General features: G+C 36.0%; 1 protein-coding gene across 10 annotated transcripts in view; it reads right to left on the bottom strand.

The window, feature by feature from the left end:
• The window catches only part of MYCBP2 (MYC binding protein 2), a 177,521-nt gene that overhangs the window by 13,131 nt on the left and 137,695 nt on the right, over positions 1-26,695 (bottom strand). For 8 of the 10 annotated variants that reach the window (XM_054272161.1, XM_054272156.1, XM_054272162.1 and 5 more), the window contains 17 exons: positions 15,706-17,352; positions 14,570-14,739; positions 13,583-13,827; positions 12,728-12,895; positions 10,905-11,062; positions 10,289-10,488; positions 9,863-10,012; positions 8,498-8,658; positions 7,734-7,890; positions 6,915-7,139; positions 6,239-6,304; positions 4,738-4,977; positions 4,486-4,584; positions 3,794-3,874; positions 2,920-3,186; positions 1,252-1,535; positions 1,022-1,118 (listed from right to left, as the gene is read on the bottom strand). In XM_054272161.1, coding sequence (XP_054128136.1) covers positions 1,022-1,118; positions 1,252-1,535; positions 2,920-3,186; positions 3,794-3,874; positions 4,486-4,584; positions 4,738-4,977; positions 6,239-6,304; positions 6,915-7,139; positions 7,734-7,890; positions 8,498-8,658; positions 9,863-10,012; positions 10,289-10,488; positions 10,905-11,062; positions 12,728-12,895; positions 13,583-13,827; positions 14,570-14,739; positions 15,706-17,352 — 4,415 coding nt within the window. The remainder of the gene's footprint in view (positions 1-1,021; positions 1,119-1,251; positions 1,536-2,919; positions 3,187-3,793; positions 3,875-4,485; positions 4,585-4,737; positions 4,978-6,238; positions 6,305-6,914; positions 7,140-7,733; positions 7,891-8,497; positions 8,659-9,862; positions 10,013-10,288; positions 10,489-10,904; positions 11,063-12,727; positions 12,896-13,582; positions 13,828-14,569; positions 14,740-15,705; positions 17,353-26,695) is intronic. The other 2 variants (XM_054272164.1, XM_054272157.1) reach the window with 1 other exon arrangement.

Consider the following 26,695-nt stretch of genomic DNA (forward strand, 5'->3'; position numbering starts at 1 on the left):
CATTGCAAATGGTAAAAATGATATTGAAAGGAATCACATTTGTAACTCTCATGAAGAGGACAGTTACACTGATGCCACTCTGCTGATAATTAGCAGCTCTAAAAAGCTTCAAAAAAACCGTTTTCCAACACAGACAGACTTTAATTGCAACTCTTATCAATTATGAGATTCTAAAATCTTGTAGTCAGTATCAACAGTGAGAACTCCCATCCAGCTTCAGCAACTTTGAGAAGGAACCTCCTTAATCCAAGCACAGTGAATGGTTTAGAAAATAGGACTTCCATTCAAAGATACTGAGAAACCTTTCAAAGGGTATTCACAGAGGAAAATGTGTGTCATTTAGAACATCTCACTGAAATAGGTGCAGAATTAAGGAAAACAAAAACAACCTCCTAACTAAATTCCTTTTTCAGAAACATATACAGAACCTTTTTTTCTTTTGCCAATATTATTTCTGGAAAATAGCTGATTCACTTTTCTTCAACTTTTCTGCCAAAAAAATTGTCTGAAGCAGAACTATGGAAAATTTAAACCCAGATTAATAAACTAATAAGTAACTGTAAGTGTAGATTTCAGCAACTGGAAAAAGTCAATCTCAAACAGAAAATCCATACAGTAAGTCTACACACAGTTACATGAAAACAATGCTGTTAATTTACTTCAAAGATAAGTTTTACTTTTGACTTGAAGTTCTGAGTGCTCAAGATTTAAAAATTAAACTTTAAAGTTAATAATATTAGAAAATGACCAGCAATTATTGTTTATCTCTTAAATTTCTAGTATAAGCAACTTTTTAAAAAGCTTATTTCAAAACTGGATTTCTGTTTAGCAGAATCAGAACTCAGTTGCTACTGGTTTTAACCTAGACTCTATCCAGAAAACTGCATGGATTTTTTTCTTGAGACCAAATCACATTTAACAGCTCAATATGAGACTAACTGTAGCAGAATTAATAAAAAAATGTATTTTTCATTATCAAAAATATTTGAATATCATTCACATTTAAAGGATAGAAACTCACTGCTGCCATGTCTTTAATAAGTTTAATGATGATCTCTGAAATCTGGGTAGGTGTTGACCCCTTCATCCACCAATGACTTTCACCTCGCCGAATATAGCTGCAAAGGATAAATGGTAATAGATTAAATAAACTCAGACAGTTAGGATTTGTCAAAATCCAGCACAAAGAAATAGTGTACACACTCAGCATACAGTAGGTTGTAGTAGTTTGTTACATATTTTGAAACAAACCTGGAATTGAAGATCATTGGAAGTGTGACTGTAGTAACTCCTTTTCCTGCAGTAGTGCCAGCTGTCCCTGTGATAGTAGTTCCTTTGGCTTTTAGCTGTACAGTGAGAGCTTTGGCAATGCATCCCAAAAACATGTCCAAGATACCTAGTTTGTTCCAATCTCCTTTTTCTGTTGAGTGAATTATATCACTTATATCTGCTGGTGGAAGAGACTTCACCCCTATAATACTTGCCAGGCGGCTGGGGGTTACCTCGGGCAAAACACGCCTCAGTAATGATGTTACCTGGAGAAAAAAACCAGAACACCACAGTTCTTACCAAGACAGCTGGAGTTTTCAAGCAAAATCACATGAAGTCCTTCTTCACAATTTATTTCAGTCAGAAGGACTCAATCTAATTGCTGTACTTAATTACTCCTGTAAGCAATTCTGCAATATTTCTATATAATGACGAAGCATTTATTAATGTAAGCAGCAAGACAAGGCAAAGAGTTTAACCTGATCTCACTCAATACTTAGTCTCCACATGCTAACAAAATTGTTTTTGGTACTGGACTTAGGATAAGAGTGATACACATGTTTGTACAACTTTGGTTTGTTTGCACAGTACCCACTTCACATGCATTATTGAGATGTCAGAAACTATGGTAGGACTGTTAGAGACACTTTGGACTTCTGGAAACAAAGTACTTGCCTGAGGTACTGAGAATTATAATACCCTTTTCCAATGCCTTTGTTTTCCCTTTTGATAGCCTAACTGGAATTTTTTTTGCTGTGTCAATAGCTCTGGACCCAACAAGAATTGTCTTGAAACCTTACCAACTGGTGAAGCTGGGGTTAAAATTGCACATATCATGCAAAGTTTGGTCCAAATCAGCATGAAAGCTGATGAAAGCTTAAGGACTTAGTATTTCATATGTAATTTTGCAAGCCCTCAATGTTCTCTTGAAAAACCATTACATATCTGCAATGTATCGCAACTACTAAGTACCTGCCTCCAGGCAAGATGAGATGTGAGATTTTAACAGATCAAAAACAGTAGAAGGAAGAATAAAGATTATGAGACAAAAACTTCTGCAACAGAAACTTAAAATCCACCTGAAGAAGGCACAGCACCTAGCAACAAAACAGCGCATGAAGTGTACTAATGCAAATATGTTATGTTTATATATTATTACCATAATTAAACAAATATATATATATATAAAATATGTGTTCATATAGTATGTGCCTATAACTATATATACACTTGGGCAACATTCGAATTCAGAAAGAAACATGTATTAAAACTCACCTTGAGGATACCAAGAGTAGAAAGGAGCTGGCTAGTTCCACACTACTACACTTAGAGCCTGAGTGTAGTAGTGTGACACAGACACTAAGGACTCATGCCAGATCCACAACAGACTCTAGACTCTGGTAATTAAAAACTTCTTATCTTGCCTACACAGGCTACATGGGCATTATATTCAGGAAATACTGAAAAATTACTGTGCTGTTCATCTGACAGACATTTCTACCATGTAATCATTAGCAAAAACAAGCACCCTAAAACTTGGCACTTCAATTCCCAAAAGAAACCTTGTATTTTTTCCAAGCACATGATTTCAGTACTCCGAAGCCACTATTCCAGCAATACCAAGGCACTGGAGGAGCGGTCAGCACTGACCTGCCTCTGCACCCTGGGAGAAGCCGTGTGCAGCAGGGAGAAGAGGTCCTGGAGCAGCGTGAGCTGCTGGGCCAGGTACTGGCGGCCCACGTTGGAGCCGCTGAGCGCCAGCACCATGGAGAGCAGCTCGAAGCAGTAGGCGTCCGAGGCGGCGTCCTCGTCGCTGGGCTGCGAGTTGGCGTTCTCCTTGCTGGAGATGGCGTGCTCCCACTCCTCGCGCACGCGCGTCGCCTCCATGCGAATGGCCTGCACGATGTGCGCGCACACCTGCCACACACAAGCCAAACGCACGGCAGCTCTTAAAACCTTCTAGCAAGTGCAAAATATTGTGGTTTAGGTAGCTGCACAAGTATGGCTAAAATAGGAAATCTGTGGAATTTGGCCTGTACTTAAATTACTTTTTGGCATAAATTCAAATGAAGAATAAAATGCTGAATTTGCTCATCTATGTTATGGAAAATTAAATCAAAATTATTTCTAATTTTATTTCAGATCCTGCCTTTTAATTTACTTTTTATATAGAATTCAGGCCAAGAAAACCACTCCACATAAAACCCCTAAGAAATACATTTACTCAACATACACAAATAAAAAGCATTTATTAAAATAGTGTCTTGTTCAGCTTAATAATAAGAAAGCTTAAGAAAAATTTAGAAACAATAGCATGGTAAAAAGCATTTTTAGGAGACTACAATGTTTGCTAAGATGAGTGACAGAAGACTAGATTCTGCTTAACTTACTAAACTAAACAATTTCAAAATTAATCAATAGCTCTATTATTGTACAAATCTTCATAGCAATATTCACTGAATTTGAGCTTGTTTATTAAAAGATACCAATATTTAATCCTCAAATAATTTCAAAAGGAACAAACCTGTTTCTGCAAATTTGTCAGTTTGCTCCGGCTGAATATGATCCCTACCATGTGCTCCTTCAGGTCTGCATCTGATGTTGCCTTCATAAAAAGCATTTTTAATATTAGATCAAAAGTTTCAAGAACACTTCATCATTACTGTAGCAATTAAACATGGTACGTACCAACAAACTGTGTTTTATAAGTTAGTAGCTTTTTCTACAGGAAGATATATAACCAAGATCAATATAACTATGCTCAATAAATATCTCATCAATGTATTAACTTTCTCTTTGTGAGAGGAATTTAAGCATCAAATGAAATAATAGGCCAAACAAGTGGAGTGCAGTTTCTTTATACTTCTTCTCTATATAGTAACAGAGCCTCTCTTAAAGCAAAAGATAATGGCCAGGACTTTCAGGCTGACCATTACTACAGCTGTTAAGTACTTCTGTAATTGTAGGCATCATTTGCATCACCATTACTATGGTGTTTCCATTAAATGCACATGCCTCAGTTATAATTTATTTTAAAAAGACACACTGTGCTTTAGTATTAAAAATACACTATGATATTTTAAAAATAATCAATTATGACATTTTACTTCTGATTTGATCTAAAAATTATGCAGCATAAGAAACAGAACAAATACTGAAAAGTATCCTGGATAATTTTTTTCATCAAAGTATTATTGATAAAATACAAATAAATACATTGTGTACTTTTTCTTCTCCTTCTGGGGATGACAAGAGTGCTTTTTCTTCTTGTTCTGGGGTTGGCTCAGCATCTCCGGAGATAAGTTTCCCAAATACCTGGAAGAAAGACAATAATGTATCTCAAAGATGTATCTCAATGAATCTCAAAGATAAACTAGTGCAAATGTCACATTTTCCATTAAAACATAAAGCACTTAAACGTCTACAATTCACAGTAACTTTCACTGTATAACATCATTAAAATCCCACCTGGGACGTTATAAGTCGGAATACTCGCAGTGTCTCAGATTCACAGTTCCTTTGTTGAGCCACACTTGCAGAAATCTGGCCTGCTATTTTAATGCTTTCACCATCCTTCCATCCAAGAATTTTTACTTGTCGAACTCTTAGCGTGTTCTCTGGACCCTTCAATTCAATTTTGATGATGTGATTATCACCCCCAGGAAGCTCACTTGTTACCCAGCCAATATGTCTTGAATCCAAGTCTACCTATTAAAGAGGAATATAAAGTTGGAAACTGACATTACATCAAACAAAATTCACCTATCATCATATATCCCACTGTAACAAATACTGTGCCTGTAATGAAAATCTCATCCTGAGCAGTAAGACCTTTGTTTAATGACAAAAATATTCAACCTCTTGAGTTCAGATTAAAAAGTGACATATAGCCATTTCAGTTTTATCTGTAAAGCTGATTAGAAATAGTGGTCTCCCTATCTCTTTTACACTCAAAGCAACAGCTCATATATTAAAACCAACAATTCTTAAAACTAGTCCTTGGTCCCTACTCTTAGGGGGAAAAAAACAAACCAGCCTCTACAATTTAACTGAAAATATAACATACAATTATAATTTCATACATTATTTCATCTCTATTGACACAAACTCCTGCCAAAGAAATTGTTACTCTGTGGAAGTCAGTATTTGCTACCCTTACACCAAGACATGCAGCACTTGTGTAAAAAAGGGGAGATGCACCATGTCAAATTAAGTGTATTTCAAAATAAGTACTGTTTAAAAAAAAACAACAAATAATGCTATATGAAATCATATTAATATAGGATTCTATAAATAATGCTATATGAAATCATATATTTCATATGAAATTGCAGCGTCACAGCTGGAAACCAAGCACTGATAGGGTGCTGTGCCTCACATCACTACTGAGAGAAACCCAAGCCCTGAGCCAAGTGAGTCCTCTCTCTTATCCATGGGCTCATTTATAATCAAGCTAATATTTGTTTTTGCCCATTTCTACATTAATTCTCAGAGTCTGCATTGAACTGTGCTGCAGCAGACAAGGCTAACTTATTTTTCTGATACCATGAGACAAGATACAGTACGTGGGTGTGCTGGAAGGTAAAAAGCTGTTGGAAAAGTGTCAGAGCAAAGAGGAAGCAAAGCTGAATCAGTTTCTGCCTGTGCTCTGGGAGTTTTTTTGGGATACCTTCTCCAGCTGAAAGGATAAGCTACCACATTTTAGTAATTAAAACTAAATTAATCTAAGGAACACTTTACATAACTCTGTTCTATTTCAGTAGAAGGGTAAAAGCTTGATCAATAGTCAGTACACATAACTGAATTCTGTCATTGATGATACAGTATTTTCCATGGCTTATTATGATGTCTGATATTTGCAAAGTAATTTATCTACTGTAAGAAATGAAAAGTATTTGCTCAGAAAAATCTCTGGTATGTGCACAAAAAATGGCAGTAATTTTTCTGTGTCAACTGTTAAAATGTTTACCTGCTTTATTCTGCAGAGATCTTCTACTGCCTTGCCAGTTAGAAAAGTCATGGAGGTCACTTTGTTCTGCAACAAACAAGTAAAATAAGAATGAAACACTTCAACTGGGACACTTCTGACTATTTCTTCTGTATTAAGAGAGTACATACATAAAAGAGAAAAATTGCTTCATTACAAAAAACCTCCCATAATCAAAAGCAAGGACAAAGAATTCCAAAACACAGCTCTCTTAACACAATCTGCTCTTTGTATTAAAAGCTGTAGTTGAAACACAGATATATATGCAATATTACTGTACAGATCAATAAAAAAGAATGTAGAAGGTCTAAAAAATTTGGATTTTATGACAGCTCCTTATTTCAATGCTTCTGCAGAAACCATGAGCAAGAAAAGTAACTTAAAATACTTAAATGATTGAAAATGCATCTGAAATAGAATATGCCACTAAGAAGTAAGTTTCCTAGTTTCAATTTTATGTAACTGTAAATTCAGACAGACTGGTCTGATCATAACAGCTCTTGCTTTCTAAATCACAGGACTTAGAAACTTCACTTTGAAATGTGAACTTCTGCATTAGAATTAAGAACTGACAAAGAAAACAGCACTTCTTCATTGATAAACACATACAGCTTGGACTATGCACCTTCAATAAGAGACCCTTTTATTTTCCTCTTACCCCAAGATCTCTGGAATTGTCCACATGAACACAAACATAACGTGCATTGATTCCTTTTACACAGTTGATTGTGATGTTTTTAGTTTTGTTTTTGTCCTCATCTCCTGACTCCCAGAACGTTTCTGTAGACCCATCTGTTAAACTACCAATCATGGCAGGTCGGCTTGATGTCTTAATGTCAACAATGCTGGTTAGGTCTTTCAGACAGACTACTATACACAGCTCCTGTGAAAACAAATGGCAAGTTTTAAAATCCTTGAGAGTAAGCCCAAATACATGGGCATGATTTACAATTTTTAAAACTACACAGACATTTCTGTTTTGATGAAATGTGCTCTCCAAGAAATTTGTCCTTTATTGCTTCAAATTATTCAGTTCTTTAAGCCAAAGGAAACATTAATAGCTAAGAGCAGAATATATCAGCAAATGCCTAAATGTATTACTACATGGAAGAAAATACTTTAAAAATATTAAACAGAAGTATTAATTCATCCTCCTCAGAACAACAGAAGAAAAAAGATGTAATAGCAAAGAACTGGAAGCACACAACATTAAAAAAGTTTACCAACTCATGACACTCCCCAAAAACTTTACTTGCAAACAAGCACTTCTCCAAAATTTAGGTCTGAGTGATATACAGGCTAAGGGTCAATATTTGAACCTCTAAAGCTGAGAGCAGGGACAAGATCCCAATGTGAGATATGTCCAAGAAAATATGACACTGCAATAAAGAACCTTTTAATGTAAAGAAAACCATCATGGGAAATACAGACTGTTCACAAATCTTCTCTGCTTCTGAGCCAGAGCTGTGATACTTGCCTGATTCATGACTTCAAAACCAGACTGAACGCTGATACTAAAACTCTCTTCACTATCTCCATCATCAGATTTAGACAAAATATTGTTGATATGATGAAAAACATTGCTCTGGTGCAGGAACTGGTGATCAGATTGTTTGAATTTAAGACTCCAGCACCTGAAAACACATTTAGTTGACTTTGAAATTTTGAATGTTGGCAAAAGACATCACTTACCCATGAAACTATTAATCACATTCTTGCTTCTCAAAGTATTTTCTATAAACATTTAACTTCAAATTTTGCAGGATTGCTAGTGTTTCTAGTGCACCATTTTGAGGAAAGCAGGAATAGACTTTTCTTAGAATTGTAATAGTAAATGCAACCATTATTACTCATTTTTTGTCTTTGAGACAAATACACAGAAAAACATCTCAAAGTTTTAAGATACTATCCAGGTGACAGATTTCTGAGCAAAGGGCACTACAAAGCCATGCACATACACACAGATCCTTCCATATTATTCTGTTAGATGTTTTCTTCTTCATAGTGGACACTGTATAGAATTTAGAAGGAAGTACATTCCTCTCTACAAAGTCTTTTATACTATTATTTATATGTGTAAACACTTAAGTGTCTTCTATGGATCCCCTTCCTAGTGGTAAGGATAGATGTGCTCCTTCTCGCACAAAGTTTTCAAGCATCCTATTGACATTGCAAAATCTTTTAACCTGTAATTCTACAACATTTTCAGCCTTTTCAAGAACTTTCTAAATTTGTGCTTACCTTAAGGCCATTTGCTGTAATGCACTACCACTGGGAAGAGACATCATAAGATCAGAGATTGTCTGCAGAAGGCGATGGAAAGTGTGGGGTAAGGGGTGAGCAGCTTCCCCAGCAATCACTATATCTGACAGAGGGTGTTCACACACTCGTGTGTCTTTTTCCTACAGGGCAAAGCAATCTGGGTGTTATTCACAGACTTTCTAAGACAAAAGGTTAAGTAAATAAAAACATTTCTGCTGTTTGCTTTAAGAGTAACTGCAACAATCTTAAAATCAACGTGAACTTGACGCAGTTCCTGTCAGAGAATTTTTGGAGTAAGTTACACACGAGCCTCAAACAGGGAATTTGGGAAGTCTATTGTATACTGCCACATATTTCTCATGATTTAAAGATGTGAAACATTATATGGCAATAATTTGAAAACAAAGAAACAAACCAGAAATAAATAACATATTACAGCAGCATTTGCTGCTCAGCATTTATCTGAGCAGCAAAATCCACCCATAGCAAACTCGATAGCTAAGCTGATATTATCAGTTGCTGAATTTCATTAGAGCTGTGAAAATAATAATTCTTAGTTAAGGCGTGTCAGTATCAGAAAAGCAGTGTACCAGGTTACACTGCTGAAAAGACTAATTTCAGAACAACTAATTTCACAACTAGATTAGATTTGAAGTGATAGAGATTATCCTGACTTTTTGACAACACTAGCATGTTTTTTTTTTTGATCTATTCATTGTAGACATGATTATGTTTTAAATCAGAGCTAAGTCTAGAATAGGTTGTACGTAGATCTCTTTTGGAACTATGGGATGTAAGACTGTACCATTTTGCAGGCTACATTTCTAGAACTATAGATTTTTCTTAAATCGCTGAATTAAGTATACCTACTGCACATATAATTACTTATTTAATTATTTATATATATATATACACATACACAGCAGTATGTAAATTAACTGTGCATTTTTATAACTGACTATGGATTTTTCTTAGAACACTGAAAGACAAAGACAGAGTACACCAAACCACAAAGCTTCTCTAAAAAATATTTTCTCTTCTGTCTCATCACAGGGCAAAAATTAGGAATAAAAAGCAAATGGTTATTTTTTTTAAATTTAGCAATGTGCTTGTGCTTTTTTTACTTTTCTATTTCCCAAGAATACTAACAAATAATGCTTTAGAAGACCTCGAGATTCATCAGCACATAGAAAGTGAAGATTCAGAAGAACGATTAATCTATGTCTACAAAACGAATTCAAGTACAATTTAAGGTTTTGTTTCACGGAGGGAGGCTTAAAGAATTTTGTTTTTCACATGGAAGTATTTCTAATTTGTCTACAAAATTGGCAGAACCTCACTTACTTGTTCTGCATTTTCTTTATTTGATTTATTTTCTTCATCCTCTTCTTCTTCAGGCTCTACAGGTGCAGGAGTCAGGGAAGCCACAAAATGCCATAAGATATCATGAAGAGAAGTTGTTTGAATGACATTACAAAGAAGCCAGTTGAAGGCCTAAAACAAATTACATACAAGGAGTTACCAACTGGTTAAGCAAACCTGGAGTAAAACTATTTCCTAAATCATTTATTGAAGGAGGTGATGATGATTTGGACAGGCAAATAATAATGCAAAAGCTATCAAGTAAGACATTATTGCTCTGTAGCTAAAACAGTTTATTAAAATGACAACTATAGTACAGCCAACATAGCATAATCTTAAAATAAATTCCAAGGCAGAATTTACAACCACAATATTTTAATCATCCAAGAGCCATCAGTACATGAATACCTCCATGGCAAAGACTCTGCAAGCAGATTTCCGTAAGGCTTGTTTCATCGCTATTTCAAGTCCTTCCAGATCATGATGCTGGATTACAAATGCCAATACTGGCCACTGGAAATTTCTCTCTCCTTTGGAAAGAGAGCTGTGGGCGGAGATTAACCGAGAAAGTTCAGGAGATGGATGTCTCAGGAGAGAGGACCCCACTTCTATTTAAAAGCATAAAAATATGCATACATTAGATTCCTTGTGCATTTCAATTTTATAGCCACATTAAAAATGAAAAGCAATAAAGCACTTTTAGAAATGATTATTTTTTCTGAGAGAAAACTGCATTAAAAAAGCAATATGGAAAAATGATGCTTCAACTGAGAAAGAAAATAACACCTTCGGTTTTAAAACAGGCACAGAAGAGTCACTATAATTTTTAGAATTACAGTAAATCCTAATCCAATTTTAGGTTAATTCTGTGCCAATTATCAAACACCTAATGTTTGTTATTATTTTGTTTTATAACTAAAAAGTCACTACATGTATTTTTAAAAAATATATTTGTCTACATTTTCCGAGAAGAATTGCAAATCCTTGAATCATTTTTCCCTGCTTCTGATGTCTGTGCTCTTACCTGCATCTCCACTGTTGACTCGTCTCCTGGGGATTGCTTTTACACGTGCTGGCAGAATTGAGTGCTGTTTGTCATATTCTGATGCAACAACTGAGTATGATCTTTGAAAGACTGTGCGCTTTGCAAGGTCTGTGTCTGTGATTGGACTGGTTTCCAAACTGCGAAGAAATTAGTGAAGTAACACACTCATTAGCAAATACATACAGTGCATCTGAATCATACACCAATAATTAATAAGGATACATGCATTTCATAATCACAATGCTGCTACTGCATGAAACTTTGTCTTATGTACCTAAGAACTGTTTAAATGCTGAAAAAGAAGGAGCACATATTAGAATTACACATGGTGAAAAAGCATGCAAGTGCTTTATAAACACATGTAACGATGAACATGATGAGTTCCAAGAATTTAGGTATTTCTTTTAGAGAAATACAAACATTCAGATCATGCCTAATTTGAAGTTTCAGACCAAACTTCTCCTGAGAATGCATGTGAAAACATCTATGAAGTGAATTTTTAATAGCAAGCCAACTGAAATTCAGAACTTTATGTGAAGTAATCATTTCTAACATCATTAGCCTTAAAGTCAAATTTGAATTGCTACGGCTATACCTCTAACATGTTTTACTCCTTACCTTCAGTGGACTTCTTACAGTCTGCAGAAGGACTCCCAGCTTATGCTGTCCCTACAGGCCTCAGGAGACCATGGTGTCCACAGTTTTAATAAAGGAATATACCAATACGATGCACTCTTAAGGAGTTTTGTTAGAAAAGTTCTATTTCTGAAAAGACTACATTATAGATTGTAGTATTCCAATAAACTATTTGTGCAGTCAGTATGAAATACAACAAATTGAAATAAAAACAGATAAAAAGCAAATTTTCTCTTCATTACATCCTCACTATAATATGAGGAATCACTGACATCTGAGAACACTGAGCATATCTAAGTAGATTCTGGACTATTATTAATAGTAAGAGCCATTTTTTCCCTGGTGAAACAAAAATTTTTATACCTGCTTGAATTAGATCACAGTAAACATTACATGACAAGAAAGTGGCTTAACCTGACAGAAACCATCAAGCACTCTTGGTCCTAGACAGCACTGTCATTTCTTCTGTGACATTTTTATGTCCCACAGAACAAAGCAGCAGCATTTGCTTTGAAAAGTGTAAGGCAATGAAATTTCCTCCTGTTCAAGCTTCTCTTCAGAATGAAATCCTGAAAGAACAACAGCTACTTCCTTTCAAAAAGCCTGCACTCAATCAGTTGTGGTAAAGAACAGATATAGAGTAAAAAAAACCTGTTACATTCTCAAAGAGTTTGCAACAGTTACAGCCCTTGGATTATTGATCTTTAGATCACTTCCTCAGTTCTGTAGATTCTGGAGAATTTTTCTCTGTGGGGAAATAAGCAGGCCTGAAGTAGAGGCTATGGATAAATTTCCCTGTATGCTAAGAGTCCTTATCAACTGAACAATTTTTTTTTTGTATTTGGGTTGTAAACCCAGGATCTTTCTAGAGAGAAGTAATTGAAGTACAGTAAAAAGTTTCAGTTCTGATTTGTATATTCCTTGCATATTTACATATTCAAACATACTTCACTGCTAACAGTTGAAAATACATACCTGATATGCTATAATCCACTAAAAATTTCCTAACTACAGCTTCATAGGCTTTTGGCTTTTATGCTGCCATTTCAGAAACTGATCTGATACTTTAGCTTCTTAACTGCAGCAATGCTTTCCTTTTTTTTAAAATTTGTGTTATGCTAATGCTTTAACATTTGTATGTAGCACCTAGAATTACAAGGAAGTACCTTGGGGGCATAGATTTCATGTTACTCTCTGGCTCCTCAAAGACATTCGGGCTTGCGTCAGGCGTAACGGAGATGTACGGCGCAGGTACTGAAGTTGACCGCAAGTATCTCATCTCATCCTGGAACAGGTTGTCATCCTGGTACCCAACAAAATTTTCATGATGATGCCTACACCAAATGAGATTTTAAAATCAGAATCAGGATTAAAAAGTGCTAAAACACACAGACACAAATTGCTTTCTGATACACTTCATCAGCCAATGCTAGTCATTTACTCTTCACCTATTAATGCTTTTAAGCTGGTAATGACTTAAAAGTATTAATGGAAGACAGAGTGGCATTCCCAACCAAGAGGTACTGGGGATCACCTTTTTCTATCTTTTAGTATTTTCATCAGGTATTTCCAGAATGTATTTTAGGTCCAAAAGTCTACCCAACATAAGCATGAGACACTACAGTGAAATTTACTTAGAATTTCCAAGAAAGCCCAAGTCTTCTGGTTTCCTTTTTATTATTTTTAATTGTGAAGAGAAAAAAGTAGCACATATGTCTGCTACTAACACACTAAGTTAAACTCTTTGGGAAATTCCAAATTCTTTGGACAGAAACTGAACTGATATAAAATATTTAGCATCTGAAAACTACTTAGGGCATATTTGACTCTAGGAGAAAATACAATCTAAAAGATTGAACAGGATCATGGATCAAAACAGATAGAAGAAAAAAACATCATGAAGAACTAGGAAAATATGTCTTTTTCTATGAAAGCTTTAGTTCAGTTTATAGACACATTTTTATCCAATACTCTGCATAAATGAGTGTTAAAATCAATATTCATACATGCCCTTTAATTACCTTGCTAATGTCTGTAGATAGAGACATGGCATCTTAATGGGAAAGTCTTCAGAAATTCCTTCTTTTAGACTGGGAAGTTGAGATTGGAATGCTTTTGCAGGGTTATAGCAGAGGATACTGGGCTCAGCAGCACTACTCAGTGACAGTAAATACAGTGCATTGGCTTTAATCACTTGATGAGCTTCCATAGTTGGCAAGGCACGAGGTGTCTTAACTTGCATTGGTTTTCTCCTAGATTGTTTAATCTAGATAGATTTAAATAAGGCATAATTAAATTCACCACAATAAAGCCTGATGACCTATCTCATAATAGAGCTGCTGAATTCTACCTGTTGTAAAATGCCTCCTATGACAAAATACATTTCTATTACTTTCTTACCTTTGCAAACATTTAATAGTTTGATAGTTCTGACACTTGTCTCAAGATTAATTTTGTGTGCAAATAGTTTCAAAAAATTTAGATTAAAAATAAAGTTAAATCAGCATCATTAACATCAACATATTTGCATACTTTGAGCAAGATTTTGAAATTAGTCCTTGAAGACCACTACAAGAAAAACACCTTTTGTACTATTCCCATCAAAAACTCCTCTACTGGCATCTTGTATGCAAAGATCTGGATTATTAGGATCATTAAAAAAGCTTCAAACATGAAGTTAAAACAGCCCTCATTTTAGCAAACAAATAAAACCATTCAAAATTAAATAAACTGACAGATTCTAACAAAACTATTACATTCAATCCTGTGGCTATACAGGGATAAAAAATAAAATTACTTTACAAATTTGAGCACACTATCATCTGAAGGAAAGAAAACATGTCAGAAGCCAGTGACGTTTCTCTTTCATTATCTCAAACCTAACAATGAGGATTAGAGGCTATTCCCAAATTATGAAAGTCCAAATTTATTAAACTAGTCCTTCTTTTCAAGTTGTGAACACAGCACTACTAAGCAGACAGAAAGTTAAACACAGGAGCTGAAAATACCTTCTCTCTTGCCGCTGCCTGCTTTTCACGGAGGTACTTTTCTCTGCACCGATCGCACACCAGATACCACGTGCTCCCTCCGATGCCACCATCGCCACAATTGCCAGCCCATCCTCCACAGAAGTGCCCAATGCTGTTGTACCCTTGGCCACCGGCATAGCGGCCACAGCCTACATGGGGGAAAGGTGAGAACCACTGATTTCAAATGCAAGATTCTTACTCTATTATTTATTGCTCTAAAAGAGGGATGAAGAGGGGAGAAAGGGAAGTGCTTGTCTTTTTCCAGCCTGATTTTCTACTTTTCTGTGTGTCTGAATTGTTCTTTATAAAACTTGAAAACGACATCTGTATTCTTTAGATAGTGGTGGGATACATGGACAAGAACAGACAAGAACCAAAACAAGGTTCTTGTCTGTTCTTGTCCATCTATCCCACCACTATCTAAAGAATTCAAATGTCATTTTCAAGTTTTATAAAGAACTTATCCAAAGCATGAATAGATCCCCATTTAGACAGCTAAGTTATAGTTAAGGTGAGTATTTTAAGTTAGCCAACAATATCTGTAATTTAACAAACACAAAAATCTTGCTTCCTAGCTAATAAAGCTTAAGAAGGAATGGAGGGTATTCTTTTGCTGATTAGAGTTTCTCAGAAAGATTCAGGACTTTAACTTTGCACACACAGCGCTAAAAAAAAGTAGAGACCAACAAATACATAAAAATATTAAATCACTGATACCCAGTACTGACACAGCAGACAGAAGTTTCCTACTCTTGACAGTAGAGGAGTAACAGAAAACTTCTGTCAATGTAGAAACTCTAACTGACCAATCTCATTTTTTATTTCAGCACAGCTTCAAATCCTAAAGTGTAAAACACAGCATGTTTCTGAAGAGCTACTGTAAAGTCAGAGCATTATTTTGACCTTGTTTCAGACAACTTAGAAACTTAAGATCCCTAACTACTTAAAATTATACACAAAGATGTGCAATTGATCTGTATACAAGGATAACTTTTAATTTAGTGTATATAACAGAAAGCATAGCCTGACATTTTCCTAACAGGAACTAACACCAAAGCATGTGTGTGAAATACACTTTATGGATGGACATGGGAATTAAAAATATGGAGTCTTACCTGGATGAGCTTGTCTCATGTGATAAGTCACAGGATATGGATGGGATTCTCCACACAACTCACAGATGGTATCTTTTTCCGGTCCTCCCACTGCAAGCTGGGCCATCTCACCAAAAAGATTTCCCCTTGGCCTAGCTTCAACTTTTTCTTTTTTCTTTTTCTCCTTTTTGGCTTTCTTGTTATCTTTGTCACTTTCCTTCTTCTTTAAGACTGCACAAGAACCAGGACTTGGAAAAATCATGTTTTGGGAAGCTGCTTTAATAGTTGCTAAAGAAATATCTTCCCAGAAAGCTACTAAGTGCTGCAGTGTTAATGGAAGAGGAGACTTGGATTTCATTGTGTGATGACTGGATGTATCAAAGGAGGTAGTTTCATTTTTTCCATCCTCACACTTTTCATGCAGAGGTGGTTCTTTTAACATTGAGAGGACTTTGTTTTTATTGATGCTACCCATTTTAGATATATCTGGTCCGTGAGGTGAGATGTTGAACATGTTAAGAGCAGATGATATTTCCAATGAATGTCTATTTTTCAACTTGGTTTCTTTTTCCTCTGCAGGTTGTTGAGTAAGACTGCTTCGTATAGGTGCATGCTCTTTGGACAGTTCTGGATTAAACTTCAAGAAAGATGAGCATGCCATGGCATCATGAACTATTCCTTCATGCCAAAGAAATGCGGCAAATACGGCTCGAGCACATTCTGCAACAGAAGGTGACATTGCTTGCTTGGCAGGCTCTATGGGCTTTGATCCATCTCCTTTGAAAAGGAAGTTGGATTTTTCCTTTTTGGGTCTTGTGTGCCTGCCAGCACATTTACGGCTCACTTTCGGAGATGCTCTCATGTCTTGCTCATCCTTCAGTGGTGCTTTTCCAATGCTGAAATGAACTTTATTAGAACCATCGTCCAGACTTCTGAATTCGGTGTTGTCTTCACAGGTGGTATCTGTAATGCTGTCAGTCTTCAAAGTACTTGAAGTACAGACTTCAACTACCTCACTGTGAAGATTTTCTTGTACGACGTGAGGGGAAGGAGCTCTATTTTCAGTTTCTGGTGCAGATTTTCCATCTTTCGTAGTAATTTTTGGTTTGGGTGAAGTGGACCTCCCCCTTAAGGGTTCTGTTAGTGGCACTTTCTTTTTGCGAAGTGTGTCTGGATCTAACGTGTAAGAATCTGATTTGGAGCGTTCTCGAGGAGGATCAAGCTTTGTTTTTACAGGGGATGACGCTTTCTGAGGTAGAGTTGTTTTGTCATTGGGTGACGAGGGTCGTGGAGAACTAGCACCAGATCTAATGCCTGTAAGTGTCTTTGTCTTTGGAGAAGTTGACCGGGATCCTGGCCCTGGAGATTCAGCTCTCAGGCCAGGAGTTGTTCTTCCATCAGTTTTTAGTGTTTGCAGAGTGTTATGATTTGGTGACAAAGACCTGCTGTGCGAGTCTGAGCGCAACTTTGCGGCATCTGATTTCAGCATCAGGCACTCACTGGCCGATAAACTGTCGGTATTTCTGGGCTTTTTCTGCTCGGCAGCGGCTCGGTTCATTCGCACGTCAAGCTTGGGTGACCTGCAGTCAGCTCTGTGCTTGGATGCCATGTCTGATTTTCCTGCTGGAGAAATCGGTCTAGCAGCTCCTGTGAAATTCATTCGGTCACCTGCATAATGTTTCATAATTGAATTGTTACATGCTGACAGTGACACCCTCAATAGTACAAAACAAAGACTGAAGACCTGAACACAAGGTAAGTATCAAACACATGCTTCTGTTCACATCAAAATGAAAGGAAACATGAAGGGATCTTTTTCACCCTAGAATACTTTTGATACGTTTCTTTTCCCAAAGATACACAGAAATAAGCGTTAGAAAGTTTTTACAAAGAAAACACTACTATGGAGGTTGGCAAAAGGCACAGTTCATTCTTTCTACAAAATGCACAATTTACATCCTTAGGTGAAATTCCAGAGTTAACTATGTTTACCACAGCTGCGACAGAAACCAGGGACTATTTATCTGCTATCTCAATGTGTGACAGGCTGACCGCATCAGGAGACTTGAACAGAGCTCAAATGTATTGCCAGATTTATTTTCTTCAATGCTCAAAAGCCAGGAATTGTAGGAAATAAACACTTAGTAAGGCAAATTGGAAGAGAGGCTTTCAAATATGCTCAAAATGACTCAAATGGATAATCTACGGAATCTACTTTTTCAAATCCAAAATCTACCCCATGTTCAGCTATAAAAACACTTAAACCCCTCCAAAACAAGAAACCCACTTTTTTCAACCACTAAGTTAAACGGCCAGCTCTGGTCAATGATGTCCTCCTATTTCAATGCACTAATTTATTGTTCCTATGCACATTGACTTTGTACATACATTAATCTACAGAGCTGTAAGACTGCAAGAGCTACAAGAACTACAGGCAGCTTAGTACAGGTACATATAAAACAAATATATGCAAAAAGTAGCTTATGAAGGCAATCTGCTTCTGATACCTCTGTGAACCAAGTCTCTCTTGTAGAATTATACTCTGAAAATTAATCCAAGCAATATGGAAATTATTGGAAGCAATGCAGCAGTTAATACAGCTGTCTCTCCATGAATCCTTACTGCAAAATCTTGAATGCAGAGTTAAATCCTTTTGATTTGAATGGGTTTTCATTAGTCAAACATGAGAAGTGTTTCCCTAGTAAGCCTGCAGAATTAGGACACAGTACTTAGGAATATTTTTCTTTTCTAGATATTAAAAAGGTTATTTGCATTTGTCTGGGCTTATTTTTGAGAAAGCAACTATTCGTCAAAAAATAAAGTTTCAATTAATCAAAGAGTATTTGCAAATTTAAGCCTTGATTTCTAATGGGAACAGGATAGACAGTCACCTTTTATCTAGTATCTTCAGTATTAGAAGATGTGAAATCAGTGTCTACTTTCTTATGCATTATGGGATCTGAAGCAACTTCATGAAGTTCTCAATCACCAACCCTTACCCCTACCCTAGAAAATACATAGATGCAATTTTTTCCTACTATTATCTCTCACAATATAAAAAACAACCAAGAAAAATTTAGGAAAATTTTGAGTAAAATTTAACAACAAGATGCTTCCTCATGTTGTAAAAAATTTTTATTTGCTATTTCCATATTTAAATACCTTACAATAAAACTAACAGCAAAAGGAAAAAAGTGAAGGATGAATTATATTGGAATATTTAACAAGCCTGAAATTTAGAATACTTTTCTGCCTTTCCAATACATTGCAGAAGTTCATACTTCTAAGAGCAGAGAAGAAATATTGTGTCTATATTCAAGAATAATATATCAAATGTAAGCAAATAGAATATAATGAGAATATAGCAAGTATTTATCATCCTAATCAATTTTCAGAGTCTAATCTGTCTTCATTTTTACAAGTTCTATAATTGTTTTTCACTTGGAAGGGGGAAGTTGGCATAAGAAGGCAAGAAATAACAAGGTAAATTGTGGTTTATAAAATGACTGTTCTTGCTAAAAGAAAAAAAAAGTTTTGCAGTCCAAGCATTTCAGCCATTCCAGCTTAATTATTCACCAGTTTTACTCATGAGTTATTTTGAGATGCTTATTTTGTGATAAATTCTGAAATGCAAATTAGAATTACTTTTATACACATTTTTCCCAGTCTCCCAGATCAGAAAATACTTAAGGTTGAAAGTTTTACAGAATGCCTCACAAAAGAGAAAAAAAAATGTGAAAAGATGACAATCATTTTAAGAGGACATATAACACTTCAAGCCATTCAGCAAATATCAAATTTGAAGTACATGCATGATTAGCAAATACCAATGAGGAAAACATTCCAGAACAAAACTGCTTATGAAAGGTATAGCCTAACGATGGCTTCCAACAAAAATAGTATCTTGTTTTTTAAGAAAACAAAGCTTTGCACATAGAGAAATAATCCTAAGCAGCATTCAGGAGTATCAGCACAAAAAGAAAAATCTCCCAAAGGAAAAAGTGCATAAAACAGCAAGCTGCTTTGTCTGTAAGCAAGAAAAAATTCCCAGATCTTATTTCCTGTTTCTTCTTATATACTTTTGCCTATTATTTGAAAACAGCTGTAATTAGACTAACAGTCACTTTCCATTTTACAAAGCAGAGATAGGTAGATTGTGCATCATGGAGTTGCGGCAGCTCAGGAAGGCAACACTGAATGATTACATCAGATGAGCTCCCAACAAATACCAAACTTGAACATTCGCTTTCAAAACATTATTTTCTTACATGAATGAAATGAAAATGCATGGAAGGAGAAAGAAACACAAACCCAAAACATTTTGCAGGTAAAGAATCTGAATAACCTTGCTATGTTGGCATGCATACCCACCCTTCAGTTTGTGAGAGAGGGATGAAATAGCAGAGGCAGGCCCAGCTACATCACTACTTTTGTAAATACGCTCACGAGAAGCAAGGCAGCAGGATGGAGTTTCTACAGTGGAAAACAGTTGCACAGAAGCAGCACAGATTCAATGGAAAAGCAGCAGAGATAAAAACAATAGCATTTCAAATGATATGCATCTTCTTTGTTATGTATTCTGAATTCCTACATTAGTTTTAAATGACAGACAGTAGTTTGTATAGGAATGCAGTAAATCAGCTTCCTTGATCTAAAAATGCTGCAATTTCAATCTTAGTTTTTAGGATCTAAAAATGTAATATGTGAGGGCTAGCCAATGACATTTATGTTCATTATAAAAATCAGCAGTGTCTAGTTTTGAACTGAACCTGGGTTTGAGATGTTAACATTTAATTTGTAAGTTCAGAAATCAATTATTTAGAACTTCAATATGGTCTTCCAGATGATCATTTTACACATTCTTTAGTGAAAATTAGAGAACATCTAATTTAGTTTTGGAGTCTTGTTAATCACTGGAAAGAATGAAAAAAAATACATTAAACACACCAAAACTCTGTTTTCAAAAGTGATTGCACCTCAATAATGTAATGCTTTGAAAAACTTCCCTTATGTAATGTGAAGTTCCTCAATACAAGAAACCTAACCAGTAGTAGATTAATGTCTCCCCAACAGTACACAGATGAAAAAAACCCCTGTATCAGGTCTTAAAAATAATTTTGATGTAAGAAAAATTCTGATGTCATCCAAGATAATTTCAGTACAGTGTACTGACATCAAATCTGTTAGAAATACAACTCCACAAAAATAAAACTTGGAGAGAAATAATAGGGAGTTTTCATTTCAGTCTATAATTTAATTTTTTCTTCTGGTTTTAATTTTAAGTCCTATTCCTTCCTTTGGGGGAAAAAAAAAAGACTTCTTACTGAAGTAGTAATTGTAATGAGAATGTGTATGTTAGAAGATACTGTTTTAGATACACCCTTTTGTACAAATGGAGTAAGGTAGTTGTATTGAAAATAAATTATTTCAATTCCTACACTATTTAAGACACCTTTTTGTCCTAGTAATACATTTATTAACTTGTACACTCAACAAGCCTGCTACCTTATGCAATGAGTTATGGTTCTAGAAACTGCAATGAGAAGGTGTTCATACATTTGAAGTAAGAATTTCATTCTCTAAAAAAGGAATTGAATCCTTAATTTCTCAACACTGTATTAACAGAGATTTAACACCAGTATTACCTACTTTTGATACCTACAAATGATTTGGAGAGATCCAATAACAACTATATAGCTTCTGAGCAACAGGATGTCACTCTGTCAATTTTTAAAGGTAAAAGCCAGACAAACATTAGGACCACAAAACAGCAGTAGCAGCAAACCTAAAAATATCAATTTGACACACTAGCACCCCACTCTACGAATAATGAAAGGAAAATATTTACAAAATCCACTTTCAGGAATGCACGTTTATACTTCATTCCTTCACTCTGTCTCTGAGAACACTTACATTTTACAATACTGTAATCCAGTGTTGAATGATGCACTACTACTATTAAATTGTTTCAAGGGGACTGTGGGTCCAGCAGTATAACTGGAAAGCCTCAGGGACCAACATTTTGATCAGAACTCCCTCTTCCTGAAACATCCTCAAAGACTACAAAGACTTGAAATACAAGGCAGGCAAGGCTGTCTCATGAGCCATTCAAATGTGACAGTGTGCCTTTAGTCATGCTCTTTCCTTCATCGTGGAAACACCTCCAGCTTGAAAAGCCACCCAATATGGAGACATAAGAGGGAATTAAATTTCAATGGCAGGATGCAGTCTTTCAAGAGCTGTGCCTACTTCCTCTGAGGAAACCTAGGAAGCAAGACATACCACTAACTGGCTCATGTGAATCTTCTTTAAGCAAACTCTGTAACCATCATGTAAAGTGCCACTGGAAAATGGAGTTAGCTTCAAGTTTCTTCTGAAATGCCACTGCTTTTCTGCATCATGATGAATGAAAGCACTGACCTGCCTTTGCTGTGCTGCCTGAGCAATGGGTGCCTCTTAAAAATAATGTACTCTTCTTTCACTCACTTTTACTGACATGGAAACTACAATACAGCTGTCAGTTCAATCTCCTCAAGCACTGCAATCAACACATCTTTCTTCACCTCCTGAAAATGCCAAATGTCATACTAACAGCAGGACTGGGACTTTTTTTAGAAATTATTTTCCCATGAATAATAGAATGCACTGAAGTAAAAAAAAAAGCTTGCATATTAAAAAGAAAAATGTATTTAGTATGGTTAACGTAGGGATATGAGCGAATGAATTAAAGCAAAAGCTGAAATATGCTATAATGAGAAAAATATTAGCAATATTCTATACCAATGGTGGGGGGCTTGGAACACCAACACTTGAGCCACATAAGTGTATTAACTGAAAGAAGTGTTTCTGTGCTGGAAAGGTACATAAAAAAAAGAATTCTATGCTTTTCTAATTTGTAACTACAACTTTTGAAGACGTGATATGAGGAGATTAGTTCTAAAAAAACACCTGACACAATTTGTACTCTTTCTCCAGCCTTTACCATACCAGCCCTCCGAGGATGGTTTTGGATTGACCAGGCCAAATGTATGTTCCATATGTACCCTTGCCTATAGAACCTGAAAAGCTTAGGTTATGGGACCATTTAATTCAGCTCAAATTTTCAGGAATGATAACCTTGGCAATATCAAGGTATCATTATTTTTAATTTTTAAATTATGAAAAAACAATTAGATAAGTTGTCATTGGTTTAACTGATGACTAAATCACGCACAGAAGAGATCACCATGCCTGGTTGAGAAGATTCTCTCAATTTTACTGAGACACTACCAAGAAGCACATTTTATGTGCTCCATATGTGTGCTGGTCTTTTGTGCCCCCTCTACAGTTTTAGAAAATGCAGACAGAAGCACCGTGGCTCTAAATGCAATTTCACCAGCGCCTAGTTGGGAAAGGAACAAAACCAAAAAGAAACTGATCACACAATACTGAAAGGATGTGTGGAGGAACTCCTGACGAGAATGGCAGGAGCCAATGATGCATGGTTGGACTGCAGCTCCGCAGCACAGACTGCAAAGGAAGCAGCTGACAGGACACTGTATTGAACAGCAGCTCAGCACTGCAGCTTCTGCCTGCACAGGAAGAAGTACCTCAAACAAGCTGCATGGCTGCTGGGAGGGAGGGAAGTTAGCATATCAGAAATCATGGGGGTCCAAAGCTTTTTAGCCCAGAAATCCATCCCTCATTTGCAGTATCAACTCAGGTGTGAGGAAACATGGCATAGAGGTCTAACACTGGTGAGTGCAAAGTCTCACACTTCCCTCCTTAACTTCAGAGTTCAACAGCCAATCATCACATTATGGTAACTGATGCTGGACAACACGCCAAGATCCTGTGACTCACACTTGCCACATCTAAGGAGATTTATAAACTAGCATGTATTGCTGAAGGTTGAGAAACAAGGTCTTCCATGACCCTCTAGGCTTCCTCACTTCCCCTACAATCAGAACTCAACAGAAATTTGTCTTCTATGCTTTTAGCAAAGTTCATTGACAAATAAATCAAGCAACCAGTAATAATGTAGTGGGTATGGGAGTTTGCAGTCACAAGCAAATCTGTTACTGATCATCTTACAGGTTTCTCAGAAGCAAGCATAAGCAGGCTGCAGCAATTACAGACTGTTTTGGCCAAATATCCAAGGAAGAAACATACATAAACTTGTGATCTTACTGGAAAAAAATTCTTGCTAAGGCTCCAAGTCAATACAGACGTTCCTGTACTCTAAGGTAGGTTTTGCCAGCTCTTCTACCTTTTCTGAACTTTTAGTTGCACACAAGACTGACAAAGAATTAAAATAAGTGGCAAGAGTACCTCAATTTTGTCTGTCCTTGTGAAAAAGAAAACAATCTCCTGTATAACTATGTCTGAAAAGTAGCAAAGGAATTAAGCAGGACAGAACAATCAGCCCTTCACAGATTTCTTGCAAGTTAACCCAAAACTGAGTAACAGTTTCCCTTTCGCTTTTGCTAATATCCCTTCTGCAACAAATTCTTTGGTATCACACAGAGTGCTGTTGTCACTCATTTACGATGTGAAAGGAGCAACAGAGGCACTTTTTATTTCCTCAAGCACTGTATCTCAGGAGGTGATTGTCCTAAACTGTAGTATTTCTGAAAAAAATAACCAGACACTGTGTTGGAGGATAAAAGGTTGTGACAAATCCTCTCCTCCTTTCTTAAGTGAATTTGCAAACCAAACCTCAAGGACAGAAAAATCTCCTGAAAAAACAGATACCTAAAAACACTTCTAAGGAAAACTATAATCTGTCACCAGCACAAAGTATGTTTATACCAGATCAAGACTTTTCTTCCTATTATAAAAATCTAAATAAAGGAAATAATTCTAGAGGGCATTCAGCAGGATCCTACCTTTCCTCAGAATTATGCCAAACTGAATTTCTCCCCAGGGATAGAGATATTTGAGAAAGAACAGAAAATGTAAACAGTTGACTGAACTATTTAGGCTGACTTGCAATCAAGACTGGCATTTAGTGTATAACATTTGCAGACAGGAAAATCTAGGCTGGCACAACTTCCTTCAACTATTAGACTACCATTAGCCCATTTAATAAAACAGTATACTGACTATAAGCATTCATTTTATTTTTAAAATCTAACGTTACTGCAGGAAGCAGGAGCACGTAATTGGAAACTAAAACTAAGCATGTCTAGGGCAAAAACTCAATTGACTTGATATGGACTAAAGATATGCTGTTTAGTGGATTTGACTTTTAATCACGTTTGGTAGCAGGAGGCTATGAAGTAAGTGATTTAGAAGTAATTAATTAAAATTGCATACTTAAAATGAGTTTCTGTTACAGTTCTAATACAACTGCATAAAACTATTAGATGAAAAAGTACAATGATACAGTCTTACAAGCATCCTTGACTCTGCTGAATTTGGATGTACTTGCAAATGGAGGATGAACAAGTTTGCGAAAGTCTAAGTAAATTTAAACAAGAAATCTCCCGTATTATTCTTAAATTTTGTGAAAACAAAAATGTTAATATTTCTCTCCTTTATGAATAATTTACATTATCTTAATCAAACCTGACACTGGATAATAAACTGCTTAAAAAAAAAGTCTATGCATCAAATCACAGTCAGTGACCAGTACACCAGTACACCAGGCTGACAATTTTTTCCCTTCTGGAAGGGCAAATCACCAAATTGGTTGAGATCTTGTACTAAGCTAAGATCCCAAATCAGACATAAATTAAAAAAAAAATTTCCAGTTTCATCATGTTTTTATTTGGTAGACCAGCAGTGCTCCTCCCCTACCTGACAAAAAAAAAGGCTTCCATTTCAACTGGATCCTTATTAAAACACAAAACATGAATGTACCTTACTGAATACAGTTTATCTACACATCTTGGACAAAAAAATCCACTGAGAAATGTTGTTGTGCAATCAAAAGGCTTTTGTTTTCACACAATATGGGTTTAAATGCTAAAGGACAAATAATCTGAATTTTGAAATAATACAATTAGGGTTACTTTTGATGCAAAGCTGAGTAACTGATTTTACTTCTCTGAACAACAGAAAAGAAAACCTAAAAGTGATAGGAAAGAATAAACATTTGACAAATTCTCAATAACGGTGTGTTGATGCCACGGGCAGTCAGCTGTTTATCTGAGTAGAGTTTGGAATATTCTGCTTTCAGGATGTTGGTGTAAGTCCAGCAGAACTACAGAAGATCGTGATCAAAAGATTTCTGACAATCCTCACAAAAGCAAACTAGAAATCTTAATCTAGCTCTCACATGAAGGACTTCACTGTAACTTCAATAAGCTGAGCTGGAGAGATGCAGGACTGCATACACACAGACACTGAACTGACTGACAGGGTCAACAAGAAAGAGCTGAGGCATCTCAGAGAGACAGTTTGTGGGAGATAGGGATAAAGGAGTATTCCTGTGACCTGACCCGTTCTGCATGTAAAAGACAATTTAGCGCAGTATCAGCTATCCATCATGAATGCTGAGCTTTTCATTAATCAAAACAGTTTCCTGTCCTCCCATCAGTAATCAGGTTAGCTGGTATTCGCCTCAATGAGCAAACTTTCTTTACCATGCCAATCCTATGAACACCCAACACAAAATTAACAAAACATTTCTTATGAGTAGTGCCAAGTTATTCCCAGTGTCCTGCTACATCCCTAAAGTTAGGAGCAATGACAAAAATAGAAATTTAGGAAGTAAGAAAAGTTAATACCTATGTACTTACTGAAGTGCACTCCTGACGTTAAAGGAATTATCAATATTTTGAACTATATGAAATATTTACCGTATTTATAAACCAGAGTTGCATAAAATATTGGAAATGCACTTTCATGACTTGTCTATGGTGAAGAACACATACAAACCCAAAATACTGTCAATATAAAAATTAAAGTTGAACAAGTATACTTCTTTGGGAGCATTACTTCACATGCTTCTGAATCATGAAAAACTTAAAAAAAACAAAACCAGAAAGGTGCACTGTGGGATGATTAGCAGCTGGTAAGCAACTGA

The sequence above is a fragment of the Melozone crissalis genome, unplaced genomic scaffold, assembly GCF_028551555.1.
Source record: "Melozone crissalis strain CALT ecotype California unplaced genomic scaffold, PUWL_Pcris_2 ptg000013l_1, whole genome shotgun sequence".
Classification (NCBI taxonomy): domain Eukaryota; kingdom Metazoa; phylum Chordata; class Aves; order Passeriformes; family Passerellidae; genus Melozone; species Melozone crissalis.